This window comes from Empidonax traillii, unplaced genomic scaffold, assembly GCF_003031625.1.
Source record: "Empidonax traillii isolate 1590-97213 ecotype Southwest subspecies unplaced genomic scaffold, ASM303162v1 scaffold143:size1492093, whole genome shotgun sequence".
NCBI lineage: Eukaryota > Metazoa > Chordata > Aves > Passeriformes > Tyrannidae > Empidonax > Empidonax traillii.
Window position 1 is genome coordinate 1464195 of NW_020955336.1, and position 22861 is coordinate 1487055.

At 44.6% G+C, this 22861-nt stretch overlaps 1 protein-coding gene across 1 annotated transcript; it reads left to right on the top strand.

Moving 5' to 3' along the window:
- The first annotated feature begins 220 nt into the window (after positions 1 to 220).
- Positions 221 to 22425, top strand: LOC114057732 (glypican-5-like). Its single transcript, XM_027884378.1, has 2 exons — positions 221 to 403; positions 22250 to 22425. The coding sequence occupies exons 1-2, from the start codon at positions 244 to 246 to the stop codon at positions 22423 to 22425; spliced, it is 336 nt and encodes a 111-aa protein (XP_027740179.1). The 5' UTR covers positions 221 to 243.
- Positions 22426 to 22861: the final 436 nt, after the last annotated feature.

Below are 22861 nucleotides of genomic sequence, written 5' to 3' on the forward strand. Positions count from 1 at the left end.
TCCCCTCCTGCCGCGATCGGGGGGCGGTGGCGCCCCTCGGACCCCGCGGGGAGGGGAGAGGAGGGGAGGGGAGAGGAGGGGAGGGGCGGGCGGCGGCGGCCGCTCCCGCCGAGGAGGAGCGCGGGCGGCGGGGAGGGCAGCGCTGCCGCCGCCGGGACCGGCAGCGGTACCGGGACCGCCAGCGGTACCCGGCCCGCGCCCCGCAGCGCTCGGGCGGCCCGCGGCCGTGTGCCGGGCTGCGAGATGGCCGCCGGCGCCGTCCTGGGGCTGTGGCTGCTGGCGGCGGCGGGGCTGTGCGGCGGGGCGGCGGCGGGCAGGTCCCCCAGCTGCCACGAAGTGCGGACGGCGTTCCAGCTGCGGCAGATCGGGCCCCTCAAGCTGGTCCCCGACGTGCCCACGGCCGGTCAGTACCGACACGCCCGCGGGGGGGGATGCGGGGAGCTCGGGGCTCTGCCGCTGCCAGCGGCCGGTGCGCCCCCGGCGCCTCCATCCAGCGCCGGGCAGGGGAGCGAGTTGGGAACGGCGCTTGCTAAGATAACTAAAAGATTTTCAAGGAAAAGCGGCCCGGGATGACTCGTGCGGGTTTGCATTGTGCAGGTGCTGCTTGTCGGTCTCCCCCGTAAGCGCGGTCTGTGTTGCTCGCGTGTTTCAGACCTGTGCGGTCCCTTTGCTAAGTACCTGAGGCAGAGGGTTCCTCTCGGGAAGGATCCCTGTCGTGGAAGGCAAACCAGTACCCGAGTCGTAAGGAAAGGCTTGTTTTACTGCCCAGAATGTGGGGTCCTCGAGCCGGGTGGTGAATACTCTGTAAGTTCTGATTTGGAAGAGTTATCTCGCAGACGAATTCGGGAGCGCTGTCATAAGGAGAGGCAGGGGTGACACCTTGCAGGGACACAGCCAAAAGAACTTGGGTTTTGCTTAGTTAAGCAGCAAGTCTGCAGCGCTTGGGAAAGTTGATGAGCAGAGTGGTGTTCCCTTTTGCCATTTCACAGCTCCTGAACAATGCCTGGCAGCACTGAAAGGGGAAAGTAACGCACAGATAATAAGAATGGGTTTTCTTTTTTTTTTTTTTGCACATTCTACAATTATCGTGTAAAATTCATGATAAGGGTATAAATTGCTTTATAGTATAAAAACGTGATTAAAGTCGTGAATGACAACGTATATGTCTAGATAACGGAGTTGCGTCCCTCACTTGAACGTGTTTTCCAACCTAAACGATTCAGTGAGTCTGTTCTAAGAAAATGTTTACAGGAATCGGAATAAGAAAGCAGAGACTATCAATCTCGTGACACGATCTCTAGCTGCCTTATGCCAGCGGAATTGCCTGCAGATGTGTGGTGGTATAAGTTTCAGTTTGGGTTGTTGCTTTTTTTTTTTTTTTTTTTAGTAGTTCAATTCAAAGCCTACTGAGTTTGATGGAAAGACTTCTTATCTTAGATGACTTTTGGATATGTTTTCTGCCGTGGGTTTCTGTCCTGGGGATTAAATTTGATAGGCAATTGGGCTGATCTCTTAGGGCTGTAAATGACTGCATAGTGCTGGTGATCTTCACTTTGCATGAAGTGGTTGAGATGACACATAGGTGTAAAGTTATCCGGGGGTAAGGAATAATTTGTCATCTTGTGACAAGAAGAGATTTGCAGGAATGGCGTTTTGAAACTTGGTGCTACTGTTCTGTGCTGATAGAGGCACGAGGGCATGTTTGTCTTGGAGAGCTAAAAAAGAGGAAAAATGAGGCTTTTAATCCATTTTGATGGAAGTTTAACCCCCTCTCCTGAGCTCTTTCTGGAAGAAGTTCCTCCTTTAAATTGATTGTTTTACATTTTTTATAAAACTCTACTTATGTAGATGAAACTTTGAGAAAATGCTGCACTTGCAGAAGGTCAAGGTATAGATGCAGTGATAACTTCAGAGAATCCTGAAATGATTTGGGATGGAAGGAACCTTAGAGATCATCTAGTTCTAACCCGCCTGCTGTGGAGGGTTCTTTCATTGTTTTCTTGTATCATATTAACTTTCCTGTTGAATAACAAGCTTTCAGAAAATAAACTGCATAAGAGAAGTTGAGAGAGGGTAATGTGCTTTTAAATTTTAGCTCATAAAGGTTTCTTTTGAAGAGGATTGGAGCAGAGCTGCAGAAAAGTGCATATTGATCTTCTCTGTTCCTTGAGTATTACTCAGCTCCACCAAAGCTTCTGTGCTTTAATGATATCTTGCCAGGCAGTTATGTATCCTGTGCCCTATTTTAATTAAATACTGAAGTGTTTTCCAGTGTTTTCATCTGGCAGCTGTTGCTAGTGGATATATCTTCATACGACCTCCCCTTCACACATTTCTCCCTCACACTGAGGCTTGTTTTATTATGAATTTTAACAATACACAAATGGTGAAGCGTGTCCCCTGAAGACGTCAAATGTCAGCTAAAGCAGAAGAGGGGGAATGATGGGCAGGTGGGGGTGACACAGGAGAGCAGCACGTTCCCGCTCACTTCTGGTCCTGTGGGCCAGACCTGCACTGCACAGGGGTGCTCCTCAGTCCTCAGCGCCTGCACGTTGGTTTTGGATTATTTTCTCTGGAACTTTTGCAGTCCTGATTGTTTGTGAGATATTTTCAATCACTAGAGTGTTGAAAGCCCTTGAGTAATCCCAAGCCAGTATTTACAGGCTAATACAACAAATCTGACAGAGGTTAAAGTCTAAATGATTACTGAGTTCTTAAAACCTTTGGGAGAACTGGCAGCTCAGTTGAGGAGAGAGGCCTGACCCAATGCTGGGAGAGGGATCAGCAGACAGACTGTCAGGTGTGTTTTCTCTCCCCTCTTATGGATGGTGCCCATTTCACCTGTAATTAAGTTAACTCTAAACACTTGGGAGAGTTTGTAGCCTGTACTCTCCTGTGGTGTATTAGTTGTGGTTGCAGTGCTGAAGATGCATGCTGGTGGATCTAGGATACAACAGTGGATCCTGGACACAAGCGTTATGGGGACTGGTGGACTGGAAGCTGCTTCCCTGTGTTGGCCTGGTCTGTAGCAGGTCGCTGGGATTGCTGAGGGGGTGTCAGCAGGATCTGCAGTGAGATGTGGCTTTGGGCAGGAACTCTCAACCTCTTGTATAAAATGTAGTGGCAAAGGAAGGAAGAAGACTCCTGAGGAAAAAGGGCAACCTTTCTGAAAATTGTCACCACCGTAGATGTCCAGGAGTCTTCTTTTAAATTTCTCTTCCACAGTTTCCCCCAAAAGACATGAGATTTTTCTGCTTTGGATCGTAGTCCGTTATTGAGGGCAGGGTTAAGGAAGAAGTGTTTGGACATGGAATGGATAAGAGGCCCAAACAGCTATTTTTGAGCAGCAGATCTTCTTGGTCGGTCTCTAGCATTTTCTTCTCCGCTAGTGGAGTCAGTGCTCCTGTCTGGTACCCCACTTTTCTGGAACAAAGGGAATGTTTCAAGGGTAACTTGTCGCAAATAACAGACAGATTGGTCAGGTAAAGGTACTGCTGCCTTGGCTGCGATCCACAGGGAAGGGTTTTTTTTGTGTCTTCCCCCAGACTGGAAAATGAGGTAATGTGTTCCCGGACTTGTACTTTGATTATCACAGACTGAGCCGGGACGTTTTTGTGGGAGCTCCTTGGTTAGGAGTTTGATGAGAGCGAATTCTATGCAGTCTCCGAGGGTGAATGGCTGCGTTAATCCTGCCAAGGGACTAAGCCTTTGGTTCCAGGGAGTCTGGATACCTCAGACTTGATGTGTGCTGCTCGGTGTGGTATTGCTGTCAGCCCCGGGGCCGCCTCGGCGATGCCCTGCGAGCCCCGGGTTGTGTTACAGCGTTGGCTGCGCTGGCACGGGCTCTGCTCCCCGGGAAGTTCCGGTGATTCAGAGGCTGCTCTGTGGCTCCCAGCACGGTGGGGCCTGCCTGGCACTGCTTTCCAAGGGCTCAGTAGGAAAACTGAATGAACCCAACTGGAGTCTGTGACTTGTCCGCATTCAGGCAGTGAATTGGAGCAGAACCAGAATAAAAGTCCTCTTGTCATTCCTTTGGTAATCGTGTAACCACAAGAACATCCTACCCGTTTATGTATGCTCAGTTCTCTCTCTGGCTGATTGACCGGTGTATGAGCATGCAAAAAACCCCAAGTCTGTAAATGGATGATAAGTAAAGAGAGAAGAATTGGGCTGATTTCTGGGAAGCAAGGAGAATATTTATCATTAGTGAAAGAATTCTAGGAATTCTTTACCTTCTAAATAATCATCTTGTGGAGAACTACCAAAGGGATGATTAGCTTTATCTTGCTGCTCTGCTGCTTTACAAAGAGCACAGATTCCCAGGTAGTGCTCAGGGACGCACTTTTGAAGGGGAAGTTTTGTCCTGTTAAAAGCTGCTTTATTATCCTCTGTCATCCTGCACCTGAAATCAGCAGGAATGTTCATTACCACATGTCTGTACTAAATATCCCGTAGCAGAGCTGGACATGCATTAACAATTTATACATTAAAACTGTTTTACTTTCTGAGTAGTGACAGCAAAGTCCTAGGTTCCTACCAGAAACTCCTTGCTGCGTGTGGTGCATGCGTTAAACTCGATCTCATCCCACGTCAGCCTGTGGCAAAGCTCCCATCTATGTTGAGAAAGCAGCATGAGCTAGATCTCTATTTGGAATATATCCAAGAATATCTATTCCCCTGTCCACTTTATTATGAAACAGGTCATGCCACACTTGATTTTGTTGGTTTTCTCTTACTAACAGTCAGCTTTGTATTTCTGCCCTGTTGATGAGAACGCTGTAGTTTCCCTGGTAAAGGTGCAGTCATGAAACGCATTTTGCTCCCAGCAGCATTCTGTCAAAGCCACTGCTGAGTCTGGTGTGTGCCAGATGTGACATCTGCTTGCTTTATTGGCTCTGGGACTTCTTGGCCTCATCAGAACGAGATGCTAAAACCCTCTTGTGTGAACTGCAGTTGATACCTGTGTGTCCTGTTCACCTGCCATGCATGGCTGTGTGGGACTGCCTTCAGGAGGGTGGATGAAGGATGCATCTGGGAGCAAAGATTGCTGGGTGAGCACAGTTGTCTTAATGCATAGAAACTCTGCAGGGTGGTTCAGATTTTTTCAAAAGGCACAAAAAATAATCTTTGTTTCTTTGAGGTTGCTGTTTTATATAGACGATCTTGGCGGTAATACAAGTTTGAAATGTCCTTGGCGTTACTTGCAGCTTGTTACAGTAGAAGATTTTCTTCCTGTTACACTTAATATTTGTTTTTTTTTATGAACACACAGGCTTTTTGTTGGTTTACACCACAGACTACCTGTTGGAAGGAGTGGACTGATCCACTGTGAGATGGATTCTGTCCTCATCTTTGTCACTCAGCATAGCCAAGGCCAGTTGTGCCTCAGTTTCCCTGTCCACAGGTTGTATCGTGGTGTGTTAGTGTGAGCTGTTTCATGACTGAAAAGCTGCTGTGAAAGGGCTGTAGATTGCAACCAGAAAAAACATCAGTGAGTTACATCTTCATTTCTTTGGGCTGACTTTGTTTTGATTCTTTATGTGAGGAAAAAGACTAGGAGTTACCTTGGTTTCTGAACCTGAAAGCTGTCCTTCCTTCACTTCTCTCATCCATCCTCTGAGCAGTCAGGGGCTGTGGTCTGTACCTGCTGTGATAGGTGTTCAGAGTGGAAGAAAAGCTATGCTTTTGCAGCCTGCAGCTCCTCTGAAGAAAGGTTCCTTGCTTCATTAATCTTTTCAGGATTTTTTAGCACTCTTTAGGCTCAGACAGAAGTGTTAACCTAAAGCTGGTGATGGCTGTGGATGCAGGCAAGACTCCTGCCAGCAGTGATAACTTTTTTTTTTTCCTTCTTTTGCTGTGTCTTAAATTTCTGTTTGACGCAGGACCAGCTCCTCACTCAGTAATGCCTCCTTGGAGTAATCTATAGGCAAAAAAAAATATGTTTAAACTTACTTAGTGCCTCATAAAGATGGAATTGCTGTTTCACTTCCAGGTGGAATCCTGCAGTTTTCATATCCGTGAGCCCCAAAAAGCATTGTCCTCGGTGACTTACATGAGCATTTGGTCCAGGTGAGAAGATGACTGGCTTAGTTACTCAGGTCAGCCTTTCCTGCCAGTGTCTTGGGAAGGAATCCAAGAGTCAGCAGAGAACCTGCTCTCCCCCAGTGCACAATATTGTTGTCAAACTGAGTCATGGGAAAGAGCCAAGTATTCCTACAACTCATATGGTCTACTTATTCTTTCAAAAATCTCTGCTGAAAAGACTCTGTAGTGATTTTTATTTTTTTTTTATTTTTTAGTTTTTTAACAGTCAGCTCAAGACCTGGTGATTATGATGTTGAACTGAATCTTGGGATGGAGAACAAGCTTAGTCAGAAATGACCCATCCTTAAAACAGTGGTGGCTCCCAAGAGCTGCCTCTCCAGCATGTTATGTGCCTCTGAATTTTTGCTGTCAGATTGTTACCGGAAAATAACAAAAATAATGGCCCCCACCCCAGTATGTTGCAGGTCTGAGCAGCCAGTTCTTAACCAAAGGGCAGTACTAATTAAAGGGAACTAATGTGATAAGTAGAAGAAAAGTTGGCGTGATAATGGCTGTATAAATCAATAGAGTAAATACATAAAAATATGTAAAAGCTTTTGTAAGGGTTAATCATGAAAATTGGCATGATTAATCATGAAAATAACCTGAGGATCAGTAAAAAGCAAAAATACATGCGAAGTGCACCCTAGGCAGTGAAAGGGTTTTGCTTTTAAATGATATTTAAAGTTCCAGGTATTGTAAAGTCTTTGTAATTGAATCTTTCTCCTATGAAAGCATAAAATGACATGATAAAAAGGCATATGTTTAATAATACTTCAGATACATAGCCATCACTTACGAGTGTAGAGCACAGCTACTGCTTTTAAGGGAAGACAGGAATTTTGATGGATCGGAATCAATTTGCAAACAGCAGCATTTATGCTTAGTGTATCAATCTGTTGATTTGAATTAGGTATCAGTATTTGATATGATAGACTCATCTTGATGTATGTAAAGATATATTTAAAGGTATTTATTTTGTTCATATTAAAATAACTACTGAGCAGTATCAATGGATGAAATAAGGCACCTCACTAGTATTTAATGATATATCTTAAGGATAAAATTGTATGGGGAGGCAAGGCTCTTTCTACATTCTACAAAGAAGTTAAGATGTAATATTTTAAGCCAGTATATTATTTGATGGAAAAACATGCCATACTTCTGCACAGTATCTTCTTGAGTTTGGATCCACAGAACTAACCTGAGCCTCAAGCTAAAAGCTGGGTGCACAGGATTACATAGCACAGACTTAGGAGAACAAAGTTTTTCCCCTCTTTTTGTGTCCTTCATGACCCAGGGTGGTCTGTAGATCCAGGTGTGCTGGTCTGGAAAGGGAACTGAGCTGTGTTGTGTGTGGAGCAAAGGTAGTAGGACTGTGTGCCAAACTGTTCTCTGCATTAGAAAGGTAACAGGTGTCCAGAATACTTAGTTTATGGCTGTTTTTTGTCCCTTGTAAGAGCTAAATATTTTTTTATAGCAATGCTGATACTTGCACTGAGCCCTTTGTGTCTGAACTGCTTTATCAACCCTGGTCCTTAGGGCCACTCGCTAGAAGAATGTAAGGACAATATTTATATCCCTGTTTTAGGATGTCAGGTGAAAGTCAAGCAGCTGAGAAGCCTTTGCCAATTCCACAGTGAGTCCTGTAGTTCGGTGGCATCTGAAGGCAGCAGGGTGACACCCGAGGGGTCCCCGGGGATCGAAGGTGGCCTCGTCTGTACGAGGTGCTGCAGCCCTGCCAAAGGCCTGTCCTGGCAGCCTCACCAGATGAATTGTACAGTGCTTGACTGTCCTGCAGCCCCCTGGGGCTCTGTGCCTGCTACAGCTTCGAGGAGCTCAGCGCTGTTACGCCCGTGATTTATGTTGGAGCAGCCACAACCTTGCCTCGTACCACGGATCCGCGCTGTGCGTGTACTTCCAGGGGAATAAATCTGTCTGGTTTACTCTTTTCAGTACATCAGTTTTAAAGGATGGTTATTAATTACCTTCCTAGTGTATTCATACATGCGTGATTAACGTGTAAAGTTTTTGCTTTTGAAATTCCAAGGCACTGGTTGGAAGAAGACAGAAAGAATTTAGGACAATGGAGGAATTTCAAATATCACAGGCAGTATCATTACATTTATTTTGTGGACTGAAGAATCTCGGGGAAGTACCATTGATATGTATCCTCAGGTTCTCTTTTGCATTTTGATAGCTAAAATATAGAAATAAAGAACAAGTGTAGCCAGGCAATTGCATAGGAATTTCAGAACTGTAGAGGACATAAAATCATTCCCCTAGAAGTTGTCTTCCCACTCTTTTCTTTTGGAATTTATTTTTTAGTCCACTTTATATGATTCTGTGCCATATTCTGCCTTTCTCTGTTCTTACTGAGTTTCTATTAATACTGATGACCAGCATATATATGCATTTCAAATACGTATATATAGATTTTTTTGGTCTTCTGACGATTCTGCTTGCTTCCTGGGGTCTTGGCTTTCCCTCTGCAGAGTTCGTCCATCACGGGGTGGATGTGACAGCTATTCTGGAGGGACATCTTTCTCCGAGGAGCTTGTTCTCACAAAGAGCCCCTACTCTGCTATGCACTCCACTGTCACTGCCATGTCCTTTAAAAACAAATGAGAAACAAATTTCAGAGAGCTGTGTTGGAACCTGAGGATATCAGATAGGTCAGGGTAGCTTTGTTTGGCAGCTAGTTAAATTGGATAGTTGGACACATCCCTAGATGTTAATGGTTAAATGTATTCATTGTTCCAACAAGGCCCCTATTCATAAGGGGACTATTCCGTGCTCGTTATGCATGCATAATTCCCATTAATGCTACAGGGGGTTAAGGGTGGAGAGTGAGGGGGGAAAACGAAGCTGATGTTTACACATCCATGTTTGCACTTAGAGAAGAGGCTTTGTAACACACCAGGAATTGATTTGTGTTTCCACAGCTCCCTTAACTTTAAATCTCCACTTTAAGGAGAGAATGGAGGGGTGGGAAAGTGACATTTGCCTTGCACACCATACTTTGTCTATGATTAGAAATATCGCTCCAGTGCTACTATTGGAGAAGCTTTTGAAAGTGATTAAGTGCTTGGAAATCCCGGGGTCTTATTTGAGTAGCAAAATAATGACTCTGAATCTTTAACTTCTGGCAAAAAGTTTTTGCAAACTTTTGACTCGTGTTAATCAGGGTGACGAGGTTTTGTGATTTATTGTACAATATGGGTGTTTTCCATGGAAAACCTTCAGATTAAGGTTCCTCACTCTTAGGTGCACATCAAAGTCGTGTAAAAGCCATAAAGAAGCTAAGCACTGCCTAAGAAAGCCTTTCAAGTTCCAGAAAGTGCTTGAACTACTGAGGGTTTTGAAGTGCTCTAATCTCTGACATGGGTGACGTGCTAGGCTTGCACTTTTTTGTTTTGTCACAAATCATCCATGCACAGAGTGCAAAGGGACCCTGACAAAGTCATTTTACTTTTGAAAAGGATGGCTTTTTTCCCCCTACTATTATGTCTCCCATTCACATCTACATGTTTGCTCCCACTTTGTTCAGGTCTAAGTAGTAGGGTATTTGCATAGTCTTCCCTTTGTTCTCGGTAAATATGGAGTAAAATGAGCAAGATCCCTGCTTTGAAATTAAGGCTCTGCTCTTCAGAGATCTCAAGGGCCAAATCCTCACAAAAGGTACAGCAACGTAGTGCCAAAGGAGCTGCTGTCCAGGAACAGCTTGCCTTGGGTGTTTGTACTAGGAAATGTGAATAAAGGGAGAGTAATCTGTTGAAAACTGGATGTAATTAGGAAAAATACACTGCTGAGAGCTGCTGAAAGATTAGAATAATAGAAAATAGTGCTGAAATAGACCTGAAGTGATCATCTGGTCCATTCCTGCTACTCACAGCCAGAATAAACTGTGTTTAAATCAGGGATAGAAGATCACAGCCTTTTTAGGTTGTTTGTTCCTGTGCTTAATTACCTTATTGTTGTTGTTTTTTTTTTTTTTTTCCTAATACAAAATAATTATTCCTTGCTAAAATACAGGCCTTTTGCTTCTTATCCTGTTCTCAGGACGTTCCTCTTTGCAGTCCCCCTCGTTATGTGAGAACTTCTCTGGTTTGTTCTGCTCTGGAACGGTGCTCTGTGCATTTGCAGTGGTGACACACAGAGCAATCAGCTTTGTGCCTGTGAGCGTAGCCTTCATCTGGGACACGTGCACCTGGAATGAAGGATGTGAATTCCAGATGTGGTGGCTCATTAAGCATCGTGATTTGATTTGCTGTTTGAGCTCAAAGAATGTTTCCTCCTCCTCGGTAAGTTTTGAGTATTGTGAGGAAGGAGCAAACTGTGTGGGGATATCGAATTCTGTGGACAGTAAAGCAAAATAACTAAGACACAGATTTGCCATGTAATGGTGGAGAGGAGTGTGCAGAAACAGCAGTTTGCAAGTGACCAAACTTACAACAGCAGCTGAGTTGCAAGCCTGATAGTGGGCAAACTGCAGTGTTGTAGCAAGGCAGCAGGGAGATACCTGGAGACATGAGGCTTAGGTGGGGCATGTGCTCCTGACTTTAATATGCACCTTAGATTTTGCTGCCAGTAGTTCCCTCCATTGCAGGTGTATAGACCAGAAGATGGAAATTAGGCTACAGAGGAAGATGACTTAAGTCTTGCAAATAGAAGTGGGATGATTTTTCAAAGCAAGCCTGAGGATCTCCAGTTATGCAGGTTAAGAGTGGATCTGGCCCTTAACCCTCTATTTTTCAGTGCTTTACTGTTTTGGGGTGTTCATTCTTGAGCGGTTTCATTGATACAGTTTCTATATTTCTTGCAGGCTCCCTTCAGGTACTGGAAGGGTCCAGTCAGGTCACCCTGAAGCCTTTTCTTCTTCAGGCTGAACCACCCCAATTCTCTCAATCTTTCCTCATAGCAAGAGGTGTTCCATCCCTCAAATCAGATATCAAACCCTTATGTCCTGTGTTCCTGCCTCGTTGTTCTTCCATAAGGAAACACAAAAAAAGTGGGAACTGAAAGGCTGGAGTGATGATTTTAGAAGGGACAAGGGCTTCCTAAGTAATTCTTGAGAAACAGCACCCAGGATCTTATATGGTTGCCATTTGATGGAGGTCAAAGTATTTTCTCCTTGCAACTCACAAGAAGATCCACTTTTTCATAAGTGCAGGATAGTTATCTGCTCTTTCTACATGGGCAGTTCAAAGGAGAGGGGTGATGAGTCCAAAGGCAAGAAAACAAAGCATATGTAGAAAAACTACTGCCTTCCCAAAACAGAGTGGGACTTCAAAAAAAAAAAAAAAATTGGAACCATTGCTCTTGGAGAAAGGCTTTCAAACTTGTGCTGAGAAGGCTTGGCTTTAGTCTCCTAATTTTAGTTAAGTTTGGGAAAAATGTATCGGTTACCGATACATTCACTGCAGCCCGAAGTTGTGTTTGGCTAAAGCACTGCATTTTCAGTTTCAATCTGCAGTAATCAAATTTACTCTTCCTAACCTGGTTTGCTCTAGATATGTCAGGAAATACAAACATTCACCTTCCTCTAAAAGCATCTGTGCTTTGGCTGTACCTGGTTCTGATCTGAAGCTCACTGGGAGCGTCCCCATTGCTGGTAACACTTGCTGTGCTGTGTGGCCTTCTCTGACAGAAATAACCCCCAGCTGGGATGAAAAGTGGCTATGTCATTTGCTGGCAAGGCTGTTGGCCTAGGTTTGGAAAGTATTCTAGAGCCACTATCACAGGTGCCAAAACATTAGCTGAGCAGCAAGGACTGAATAGGGCTGGCTTGTGTCAGTTTGGCTGCTGCTGTGTCTCTGATGGCTGCCATCCCCAGCCCAGCTTCCTTTCTCACTGCCTGCCTCTGGCTTTTCCAAGTGTGGAGTGAGTGCAGCCAGCACTGCCTGGCAGTGTGTGGGGCTGGCCCCAGACAGCTCTGTGTCACGGTGGGCTGCTCTGGACTGCTTGGGTGGGGAGCTCCAAACCTCCAGTAATGCTGTTGGGTTTGAATGGAATAGCACAAGCAAGAAGAGAAGGATAATCAGTTCAGTGTGCTGTGAGGGGAGCCTTGTTTGAGTGATGTAAGGGAAGAAACATGATTTCTTAATTTATATAACAGGTGCATAGGATCTGAATCAAAAGCAGGCTCTGGGAGAGCACTGAACATGCACATAGCAAAGGGCAGGTTCCACTAGGAATTGCTTACAGTCCAAGCAAACTAATGGAAGGTGTCTTCCTCTTTTCCATGAGGGAAACAAAGTGTGCAGCCCAAGGGACCTGCCTTAGGTCAAACATACCTTTCAGTATTGCCAAGTGTTAGGAGCCTATCAAAGGTCTCCACTGGTTTTCAAAAGTTGTTCATCTGTGGTCCCAACCTAAAGGCTTTTGAGACATCTTCCTGCCTCTCCTCCATCTTTGGGACGCTACATGTGTTTCAGAATCCCATTATCCTGGCTCAGGATGTCCCAGAAAGATACAGACCTTTCTGCTAAACACACTGCTGGGGTACAGGAGGGGGTGGTGGAATGTCATGTGTGGTGAGCTCAGCTGCTTTCCAGCTTGGGGGTATCGTTGGTACCCAGAATTCGGGTGAGATTTCATTGTGGAGTGTCTTTAATCCTCCAGTTCTTCATTCCTCATTGCTGCCTTCATTTGCTCCTGATACTGCCAAAACATTCTCCATGGTCTGGGCAGGCAGAACAAAGCAAAGCCGAAACAAATGAGGAAGGGCAGAAGGCCAGGCCTGTCCTGGCTTCAGAAGAAGCATGTGCTTAAGTGGATATATTGTCGTGGCCCTCAATTTCATGGGGGCTGTATTAGCTTGTAATGGGCCCTTGCTGCTTTTTGGACCACTGAATATTGTCACCAACTCTGTGATGTGTTTGGGGTTTTAACTGTTTGACCTTCCATTGATTTTTCATTGAATGTGTGCAGCTAAAAATCCCCAAGTACTTGTCTGAAATCAAACACAAGTTACTTTAAGGTCATTGAAGTGCTTCTTTATAATTCCTTGTAGGTTCTCTTTTCTGTTAATTTTGACTTTTCTTAGGATGGGCAAATTTCCTGGCTGTGAATCCTGTTCCAGGATTCACTTGAGAGTTTGACCCAAAGCCCTCTGAGTTCAGAGCTGTGTTAGTCTCAAACTATTAAATCCCCACAGAAGCCTGAAGCACAGCACAGTGTTGTGTCTTTAACTGTCCTTGTATTTTGTGTGGTTTGATGCTACTGGGTGTCTCCCTTGACATCAGGGGGTGCTGACCCAAGCCCTCTGAGACTGCTTCCCTCACCTCTTTTCTGCCCTGGGGAGTGTTATTTTGCACATAGTGGTCCAGTATGGAAGAACTGATCTGAGCATAAATCTAGGTTCAGCTCAGACCACAAAAAACAGGCTACTGGTGTGTTGTAAGCGACCTGAGGGGCTGTCAGCTGGTTCTTCTGCCTGGTCCCAGTGAATGAGTGTTCCCCTCCCGTGACTGTCACGTACGTTTGGCTCTTTCCTCTCTTGCCTGCTGTGTGTTGCCTTCCAGTGCCTGTGGCTCCAGTTTGTGGCAACAAACTCCGGTTTTCCATGAGTGTCCCTGCTCCTGACAGTGCTGTTGTCTGCTTGAGGAACCAAAGAAAGGGAGCAGGATGCAGAGACCTTGTGGTGCTGTAGTCTTGCTGCAGCCTGTTTTAATTAATTACTGTGTCATGGGTGATGAAGTTGAAGAATTGGCCCTAGTGAGGGGTGTCTTGTCTAGTCACCAGCTGCTTAGTTTTGGTTCTGCACTGTAAATGATTGCTCTTCCTTTTGTGAAAACAGCAGCAAAAGCACATTGTGCTTTTCTTAAAACTCTTAGTTATATCATCCAGGTTTTTATAGTTTACCTTCTCCCTAAAAATAAAGAAATTATGCAAGTGGGAATGGGATCCTAAAGAAATTGGTTCAAATGCTAGTGAAAATTCTGGAGAAAGTAGCTGTTGGTCATTCTCAAGTCATTCACAAGAGTGAAGTTATACACAAGCCTACTGGACAAACAGAAAGCATTTGAGATTTCAGCTATGAAATTAATACTTAAGACTGATATGTATTTTTAAAAGAGGAAATGTGTTGTCTGAGCATTTGGTTTCATGTATTGCTTTCAAGTGAAATGGTGAAAATGGAAGTACTCAAATCTTGGGGAGGGGGGGAATGTTGGGGAATTATTATTCTTCACTTCTCCAGTGCTGTTCTTGCAGTTTCACTTTCTGAGGCTGTGACCCAAATATCTAATAGTCCCTTGGTTCCTTTAGATTTATCTTTGCTTTTGTTTCTTCTTCCCATCTAACATTCTTAGAGATTTTTACGTTGACAGAGAAAATAGAACAGAGGAAATACAATTGATCACAAACCTATCAATATATTTGAAATCTTCTGTGTTCTGCCACCTTATATGTAACTAACCACAGCTAAAGCATATTAGGAAGTAGTTCATATTAAAAAGTAATCTGTCAGTGGTAAAAAGCAGTTGTTGGCATTTGAATTATCTTTTGGCTTTGAAGTTGAGATGAATGAGGTGATTCACACCTTTCATAAAGCTATTTTATGTCATCTCCCTCTAGGGCTAGATAGACAGCCTAGTATTGATTTGCATTCATAAGGTGTGGGGTTTTTTTTCTAACTGTGCAGGGTTACAAAGCAACTTTCATTTAAAAGCAACTTCAGTTTTGTTGCAAACAAAGTGCTTACATACCTGTCTTCCAGTTTAGGCTTTCCCCCTCCTGTGGTTTCTGCGTTCTTCAGTCAGATCAACCTGCAGGGCAGGGTTCTGTGGCAGTGAAATGCTGTCCCCACTGGAGAGCAGAAATGCAGCTGTTATTTTATTGGATGATATGGAGCAGGAAGATTCACTGGACTCATCTAGGAAATATTTTGTGTGTATTCATGATTTTTTTTTTTTATTGGCAGTGGTGAAAAAATGGATGGGATTTAACTGCTAGGGAATGTGATGAGACATAATGAAAGATGAATCATAGTAGGCTCTAAATTAATGAAAGTTCTTGTAATTTTTCTCTCACCTCTGTATTGCAATTATACGTGTTGGCCCAGGAAAATGGAGGAAGGAGTTGGCATTACAGTAAATGTAGAAGCTCCTTTGATGTAGACCCACTGACCTCCATCAGTCTAGATTGTTTAAAATGTGCTTTATGTGCATCAGTCTTCGTGCTTTTATATCAGCTCCAGGAGGAGGGGGGGGAAAAAAAAGGGTGGATTCTCAAGAGTGTAAATCTCTTGAATTTGCATGTCCTGTGTAGTTAGGAAGCTCTGTAGCAGTCACAGCCTTGCTGTCTCCCACATTCAAAGGATATCTCACTTAGCACTGGGCTGATGTGAAATAATTTAATTTAATCAGCATTAAAGAACTGATTGCCCCTCTGCAGGAGTGCAAGCCCTGGAGGAGGTGACCACTGTGCAGTCCCCTGGCCATGGCAGGTGGTGCTTGCCCTGCACAGCACCTGGCACTTACCAAGCTGTCTCTCCCCTCAGCTGCTCAGCCTTTCAAATTAACAGTTTAGACTGAAATGCTGTAAGGTGGGTTTTGTGCCTCTTGCTACCAAAATTCTGCTGTTTCTGAGATCAGGGCTGACTGGGGGGAAGACCCGAGGGGGAGGCAGTGAACTGTGGGAGATGAATCACCCTTTCTTTGTTCCTTCAGGGGAGTATTTAGGAGCAGTGGTACTTTGGCCATCTGGCATTGACACCAAAGGTGCATCTTCCAGCGCGCTCCTGAAAACCAGACTGTTTTGGGAAGCACTGGAAGGTCTTGAATTGTGAACCTTCTCTGAGGAGGGTGAGAAGTGTGGAGAGGGACTCAGAGGAGTAAAGGGAGGGCCTGGTCACCATTGTTTACGTTTCAGCAAGTTGAAGGGACATCTGGTTTAGGGCAGTCAGATAGTTTTTCTGTTGCTCGGGCCCAGGCATGAGGCAGATTCTGTGGGGCACAAGCCAAGGTGAAAAAGCCAACAGGCATATGCAGTACCCTATGGGGCAGGGCAGAAGGTGGCTTGGAAACTGGGCCAAAAAAACAGAACATAAGAACAGTGAGAACCAGGCAAGCAGCAGAGGGAAATGGGAAAAACTCAGACAAAAGGAACTTAGCAACAGGCCAACAACACTGAATTGTGCAGATGCTGCTCTTAAGAGCTGTATATTTTGGAGAGTTCCTGCTCTGGAAGCTGATCAGGGCTGGTGCCTGATAGTCTCCAGCTGTCCTGCAAGCTGTGGCACTTGCTGATGCTGCCAACTCTCTGGAGTCATGATATGTAGTGCTTCTTGCTGCCCCCTTCCTGTCCCATTCAAGATTTCCACCCACCTTAAATTTGCTGGTGTAATTGCAGTGCAGTCAAACGGTCCTCCCATTTTGTGGGGGTTTATACTTTTTGTTTTTTTAGATCTACTCAGGCTCTCTTGAGCTAATGCAAGCAATTTGATTTGACAGAGTTGAAAGTAGCTACACATGCTAGTAGTTATATTAGTATTTATCCTTGATTGTTTCAACTGGAATAGCACACCTGGTCACGGCCTTAGTGATGCTTCAGTGTATTGCAGAGGAACAATGAGAATGTAAAGTCCAGTGGTCAAGTTAAATGGTGTCTCTGTTAATTTACATTATGAAACAAGGGATCAGGGAAAGGAAACTTCCATGGCTTGTGTTTTCCAAACTGCCCTTGTGATATACCATGCTGGATGTAGGCACGTTGTCAATCTGCATGTAGGCAGATGGGACAAATTCAGGCTCTGCTTTGGTATTTTGTCAGCTTTTGGATTTAAAGGGTCCTTTTAACATGCTGTGTGTCTATGTAATCTTTATATTAAGAGCTGACAGTAGGATTATTTTAACAAAATAGAGGAAAGTGTTAGATTGGAAGATTGTTTCTGAATAGTCAGAAAATGTGAGTTGGGTGGACCTGGCCACAGATTACCTGAGGCAGGAGGAACAGACATCTTCATTTGACTTAGAGAGAGTCTCTGCTCCTTGGAGCTTACCTGGATGTTATCCCTGCTCAGGGAGCAGAAGGTTTATTCGTTTAGTTGCTGTTTTATGTCCCAGAGCCATTTGCAGCTGTGCACTGGTCACTGTTGCACTGGCTTGTTGGCTTTTCAGGTAATTTCTGTCACTCACCACTTCAAGCATAGTAACTACCATACTGTAAACGTTGACAAATCAAACAGTAGCTGTTTGACTATGCACACGTTGAGCTTGATGGGTTTGATGTGCTTTGTGGGTCTTTGTAGGTAAAAACATTTCGTAGTTCCAGGGGGACTGGGTTGTGGTGTCAGGCTGTGCACAGGGAGCTGAGCTCCCTTCTGGGTGAGGATGGCTCGTGTTTGGAATGAGTTCTGTGACATGAGTCTTGCAGGGGAAGGTGATGATGCTTTTAGCACTCCTGGGGCACAAGAGCTGTGTAGGAAAAGAACCTCACAAACTCGTGGCAGTGGGTTGGATTCCCTTTCCCTGATGTGGCTCCATGGGCTCTGTTCATGCATCAAATAGTTGCAGGGGGAGCCCTGGCTGGAAACTGCTTCCTTTTTCATTTGGTTTGGCCTTCTCCCCTGAATTAGTTGGCATTTAATTGCTGAGTTTTCCTCTAGCTGAGGCAGCAGCTCCACCAGGCAGATGAGTCTTGAGAAGGATGAAGCGTTGACTCCTGTTCAGCTGGGCCACATACAATGTAAAGGACTTCTGGCACCCTCCTCTGTGTTACTAAGGCATAATCAATCTTGGAGTCTTTGAGGACACTTGTACAATGTTAAAATCTTGGGCTTTCGACTAAAGCTTTGTTTAGAAGTAGTGTTGAAAAGTTTGCCCAAATGCGAAGGAATAAAAACTGTCAGAAGACAGATTGCGCTGAGCTCGCCTTCGGATCGTGCCTGTGAATGTTCTGTGCAGTGCAGGTTAAAGGCTCAGCTTGTTTGAAAAAAATGAAAACAAAAATCAGCCTGTCTTTGAAAAAGTTAATGCAGGTGGATCAATTACCGTGTGATTACTTGATGTTCTGGTTTCAGAGTGTGGCTTGTACAGTGTGTACAGCATTTTAAAGACAGAACTGTTAAACTCCATGGTCAGCCAACAAAATAAATATATATTCAGCTTTTGGAAGAACTTAATTTTGCTTGCTCAACAGGCCTCTCTGCTTTTAGGAGATTAATACTGATTAATACTGATACTAATATCTTTAATGGCTAAAGCCTTAGACTTTATTGGTACCAAAGTTACAAATGAAGCCCAAAACATTTTGATTTAAAATAAAGAAGTCTCCAAGAAACACACAACAAAATAAACCCCAGATGATTTCAGTAGACTTGGCCAGCTGGAGATCAATGAAGATGCATAGTTTTTTGTGCATTTGGCACCTGAAGTGATTTATAATTCTGACAGGGAGGTGTCTGAAGGTGATGCCTTTGGCATGTATTAAGTGCTTTGGTATTGCAGAGGAGTTTTCAATAGGGATCATTGTTGCTTTCCAAAATACTCATTTTTTAGACTCAGGTAGTACATTTTTTCCCTGCTGTTCTGAATGTGACTTTGTTTTTCAAAGTGGAGCAAGATACTTTATCCTGGTTTTTATAATAACAGTAAGGATCTAAAGTCTGTAGTTTTTCTCACTTTAAGAATAAGCTGAGCCACAGTTTTAACCATTACTCAAGGGAAAAAGACTTGAAATTAAAAATAACAGCATAATCAGCAGAGTAATCCTTCCATCTGATCTGAAGCAGAAAACTAATTTGTTTTAGGAAAGCTATAAACCTTTTGGAACTGAAGCCCAGGCATGTACAGGTGAAAGCATTCCGCTCTGTCAGTAAGTTAATGCCTAAGAAAATGGAATATAGAGAGAGGTGTGTTGGGATGCAGGTGCTTTGCATCTGTGGCTTAAAGTTAAGAGTTCTGGCAGAGGGCTCCCATCACGGCCAGGGTCTGGAACACCAGGGAATAGAGAGAGAGGTGTGTTCAGCTGAAGGGAAGATGAGGGGAGGTCACACTGCTCTCTTCAGCTACCTTTTGGCAGGAAATAAAGGAAGTGGAGTCAGATTGTTGAAGGCACATGGTGATGCACTGAGAAGCAACAGGCGTGAGTTGGAATTTGGGAAGTTATCCTTAGACAGGATTTTTTAATTCCCTTATTTTACCACGAGGGTAGTGGTAGCTTTTTTTTTTTTTCCTTTGGGGGTACTTGAAACTTGGCTTGGTACTTGAAACCCTGCTTTAAAGGGTTGAACTAGAGGTTCCTCCAAACTAAATCACGAATTAGGAAATGAGAGGCAGCTTGGGAAAAGCAGGTAAGAAAGTCCTAGAGGGAAATTAGCAGAATCTTATCACTGAAATGATGTTTTTGGTAATTTTTCTTCCCTCTTTCACAAATGGTGCTTTTTCTCTGGTGTATAGAGTGACTTTGTTCCTAAACTTGAAGAGGAATTTGCCCTTAAGGTTGTCTCTCTTGTGCTGATACGCAAAGCCCATCTGAGCAGGGGTGATTTCCACGGCGCTGTGGGGTGCTCAGTCCCTCAGTCACTGCTGGGTCACTCTGTTCCTCCCCTCTTCTTCTTCTGTTGGGCAGGGTATTCTTTATTAAGATGAAAGAGATGAGATAAACTAAAATTAGTATCAGAGCTATTAAAGACACTAAGACATTACTAATGAGTTCTAATTTAATCTCAACACCCAGGCATGTACAGTGCTGCAAACTTTTATTAGGTTTCTATAATTGTGTTAAAAGTGATACCCCCAGGCAAGTTCTGAAGCTGGGCTGTGCATGACAGCTCTGACCTGACAGTATTGGGAGGGGAGGGGACTTTGCGATCTTTCAGTGCTCTGTGTTTTACATCAGGTTCCTTAATTGTCAGGGGCTTAGTGCTGCTTCTATTTAAGAGTGGCTCCTGTTATCATTTTGGCTCTGGACCAATGAAACCTGATCTTCAGGCTCCTGGTGTATTCCTTGGAGGAGATAGCTGGGTGGGGAATCCCAGGAGTGCAGTTCCAGCTGAGATATCTGTATTCCTAAAGCTTTCTGGAGGAGAAGCAGGTTGCTGAGGTTCAGAGGGGAGCACCAGGCACTGATAGCTGGGGAGAGCACCCTGGCTGTGGCCAGCACATAGCATGGAGCACTTCGTATTCCAAACCTTTGTGATGCAGGTCTGAGCTTTGCAAAAGCCTCTCAAACGAAAAAATTCAGAGGGCTGCTGGGCAAGGAGAAGTGCTCTGAGTATCAGCAGCCTGGCACTGCAGATGCCAAGTAACATTTACAGCCCCTCTGCTCAGACACCTATTTGTGCACTGAGTTGCTCAGCAGCCTGTGCTATAATTTCACACATGCCTTGTGGTGCCAGCTCAGAGAAGTGGTCCTTCCCTGACCCCCCGTTCCTTGTGACAGAACAAACGTGTTACGGAGGGAACTGGATCAGGGAACCCACCCAAGTTAAAATTAGCCTGGCCAAGAAGCTAATTTCAACCTGGGAGAGCTTCTCTGGCAGGCGGGAGCAGAGGAGTGTGCCCAGCTGGTGACAAGCACAGCCCTCCTGCTGCTGCTTTTGGCAGCCTGCTGGTTCCTGCCAGGGCACAATGGTCTTGTCTTGGGCTTTCAGCAGGGTTTGGGACTGCAGATCTGGCTGGGGAGACTTGTAGTTTCCTATTTTTAAGATTAGATTGAAGCGTGAAACGAATCCACCTCCGAAATGGTATCCTGAGTTAGCTCAGTCTGTGACAACTTTGGTGTTTGTTTGTAAACTGATAGAAAAATATAGTTAATTCAAATATTTCGTTTGGCTTTTGACCTTTTGGACACAAATTAGCCTCACTTTCAAATGAGAGTTCCTGTAAACTGGAAACAACACTTTCAAGTTGAACGAGATGTTTCAGCTAGCTTGGTGGTTTTATTTTTTTTTTCCTAAATCTCCCTGACAGGGGAGATTTACTGAACTCCTCCTTGCGGGTTTGGCCTCAGTCAGCTGCTGACCTGGAGCTGGCTCTGAGCAGAGCCTGGTCATTTTGGTGTCTCTGCTGGTTTTTGTCTGCATCCTCTTGTTTTTAATCGCTGTCAGTTCTGTGTGGTCACTGCCACGTGTTCACCTGCAAGGCCAGGTGTGAAGGTTATTGCAGTGGGGTTGTTCATTGATGTTTCTGCCTCAGGGCTTGGTCTGGGTGCTCTGCAGCGTCCTGAGTGAGAAATGCTGTGGAGGGATTGTGGCCCTTTTGAGAACTGGAGCTGTTTCCATCTGTGTGGTGCTGTTTGGGAAGGGGACTGCTGGTGGTGCTGACAGTGGTTTAGAACCAGAGGGCATAGAGACGTGGCAGTGTGGGGACAGGCCAGCTCCAGTCCTGGGGCAGGGAGGGTGCTGGTGTCTCACCACTGCTTTGGGTCCAGCCCAGATGGGCTCTGCCACCCTGTGCTGTTGGGTGTTAAAATGGTCCCTAAAGCCATTGGTGGGATGGGAGTGGGGGGAGCTTGGCCCTCTGTGTGGCACTGGCTTTCCTGGGAAGGGCATCTCCTTAAAGCCTGAGGGATGGGATGGAGGTGGACACCTGCAATTCTGTTCCCTCAGGACCACCATTCCTGCCTCAAGGTGCACGGAAGGAAGTGCCTGACACTGGCATGAGCCTTCCTGCTGGGGTGTTCCTGTTCCACTGAGAAATTGTAGTGGAAATACCTGCTTTTTAATATCGTGACTGTTTTGGCTCTGGTATTTTCTGTGGGCCTCTAGCTTACTTACTGGTCCCTTGCTTTCTTTTGTCCCCTTCTTAAAGCATGTTTGTGAAGCACCAGAATATACTCACCTGCAATCTGTACCAGATCCTTTCAGGCACCTGTAAATCCCAGGGTGTAGAACAGAGAGAGCCTGAATATCCATCACAACTCTGTGTGATGTGGGTTTCCTAATCAAGGGCACTAAACTTAATGGAACACGGACAAAGATGGAATTATTTTTAAAACAGTAAAAACATCCTACAAAAATCAAGTTTTTTAATCGACTTTCAACTTGCTCTGTAGATGAAATGGTCATGAATTAGTGTTCTTGTGACAGCAACTGAGTTTCACAATGTCATTCCTTGCGGGTTTGGCTTTGTGGTAATTCTGACATTAGGAAGCATTATTTTTATGGTGAAAGTTTAAAAGGTTTTCTAACTGTTGTGTTTTTCTTGTTTGCTTTAAGAGTCAGATTTACAGATCTGTCAACACAGGGCACCGACATGTTGCACCAAAAAAATGGAAGAAAGCTACCAGGCAGCTGTTCGGAGAGAGAGGACTCAAAGTATCCAGGCACTGAACTTCGAACTGAAGTACATGATTGTTGGTCACATCACAGCTTTTCAAGGTAGGAACTTCTGAGTAGTTTGTAACAGTACCCTCTGCAATACAAAGGGGAAACTCCCAGCTTTTATTTTTCGTTCTCTGGTATCGCCTGCTGTAGTCACTGCCTTATGGTTGACTTGCTTGTTCTTTGATTGTGCTTTTGGAGAAAGGTGAAGGCACTTAGTCTTGACTGGTGTTTCAAGCATCTACCTAAATCTGATTAGGAATATTTTTAAACTTAGACCCTGTTCCTGGGCTTGGCATGGATTTTTTTTTTTTAATGGCATTTTCAAATGTCATTTTGGTGCCTGATGGCTGTACTTTTTTATCTTCTCTTGTGTTTTGCTGAACCATTTACAGGTGTAGAACGTTAAACGAAGATGCACTTGCTTGTTGGTGCTGAAGAGTAAGTGCTCAAACTGATATGTCAAATGAGAGCGCAGCTCTTGCTTCATGTCAAAATGCCTTGCTA

Excerpts from the sequence above, each read along its gene's own strand:
- LOC114057732 (XM_027884378.1), top strand. The coding sequence starts at position 244 with ATGGCCGCCGGCGCCGTCCTGGGGCTGTGGCTGCTGGCGGCGGCGGGG. Across the intron at positions 404-22,249 it reads CCCCGACGTGCCCACGGCCG|AGTCAGATTTACAGATCTGT; the intron begins GTCAGTACCGAC and ends GTTTGCTTTAAG.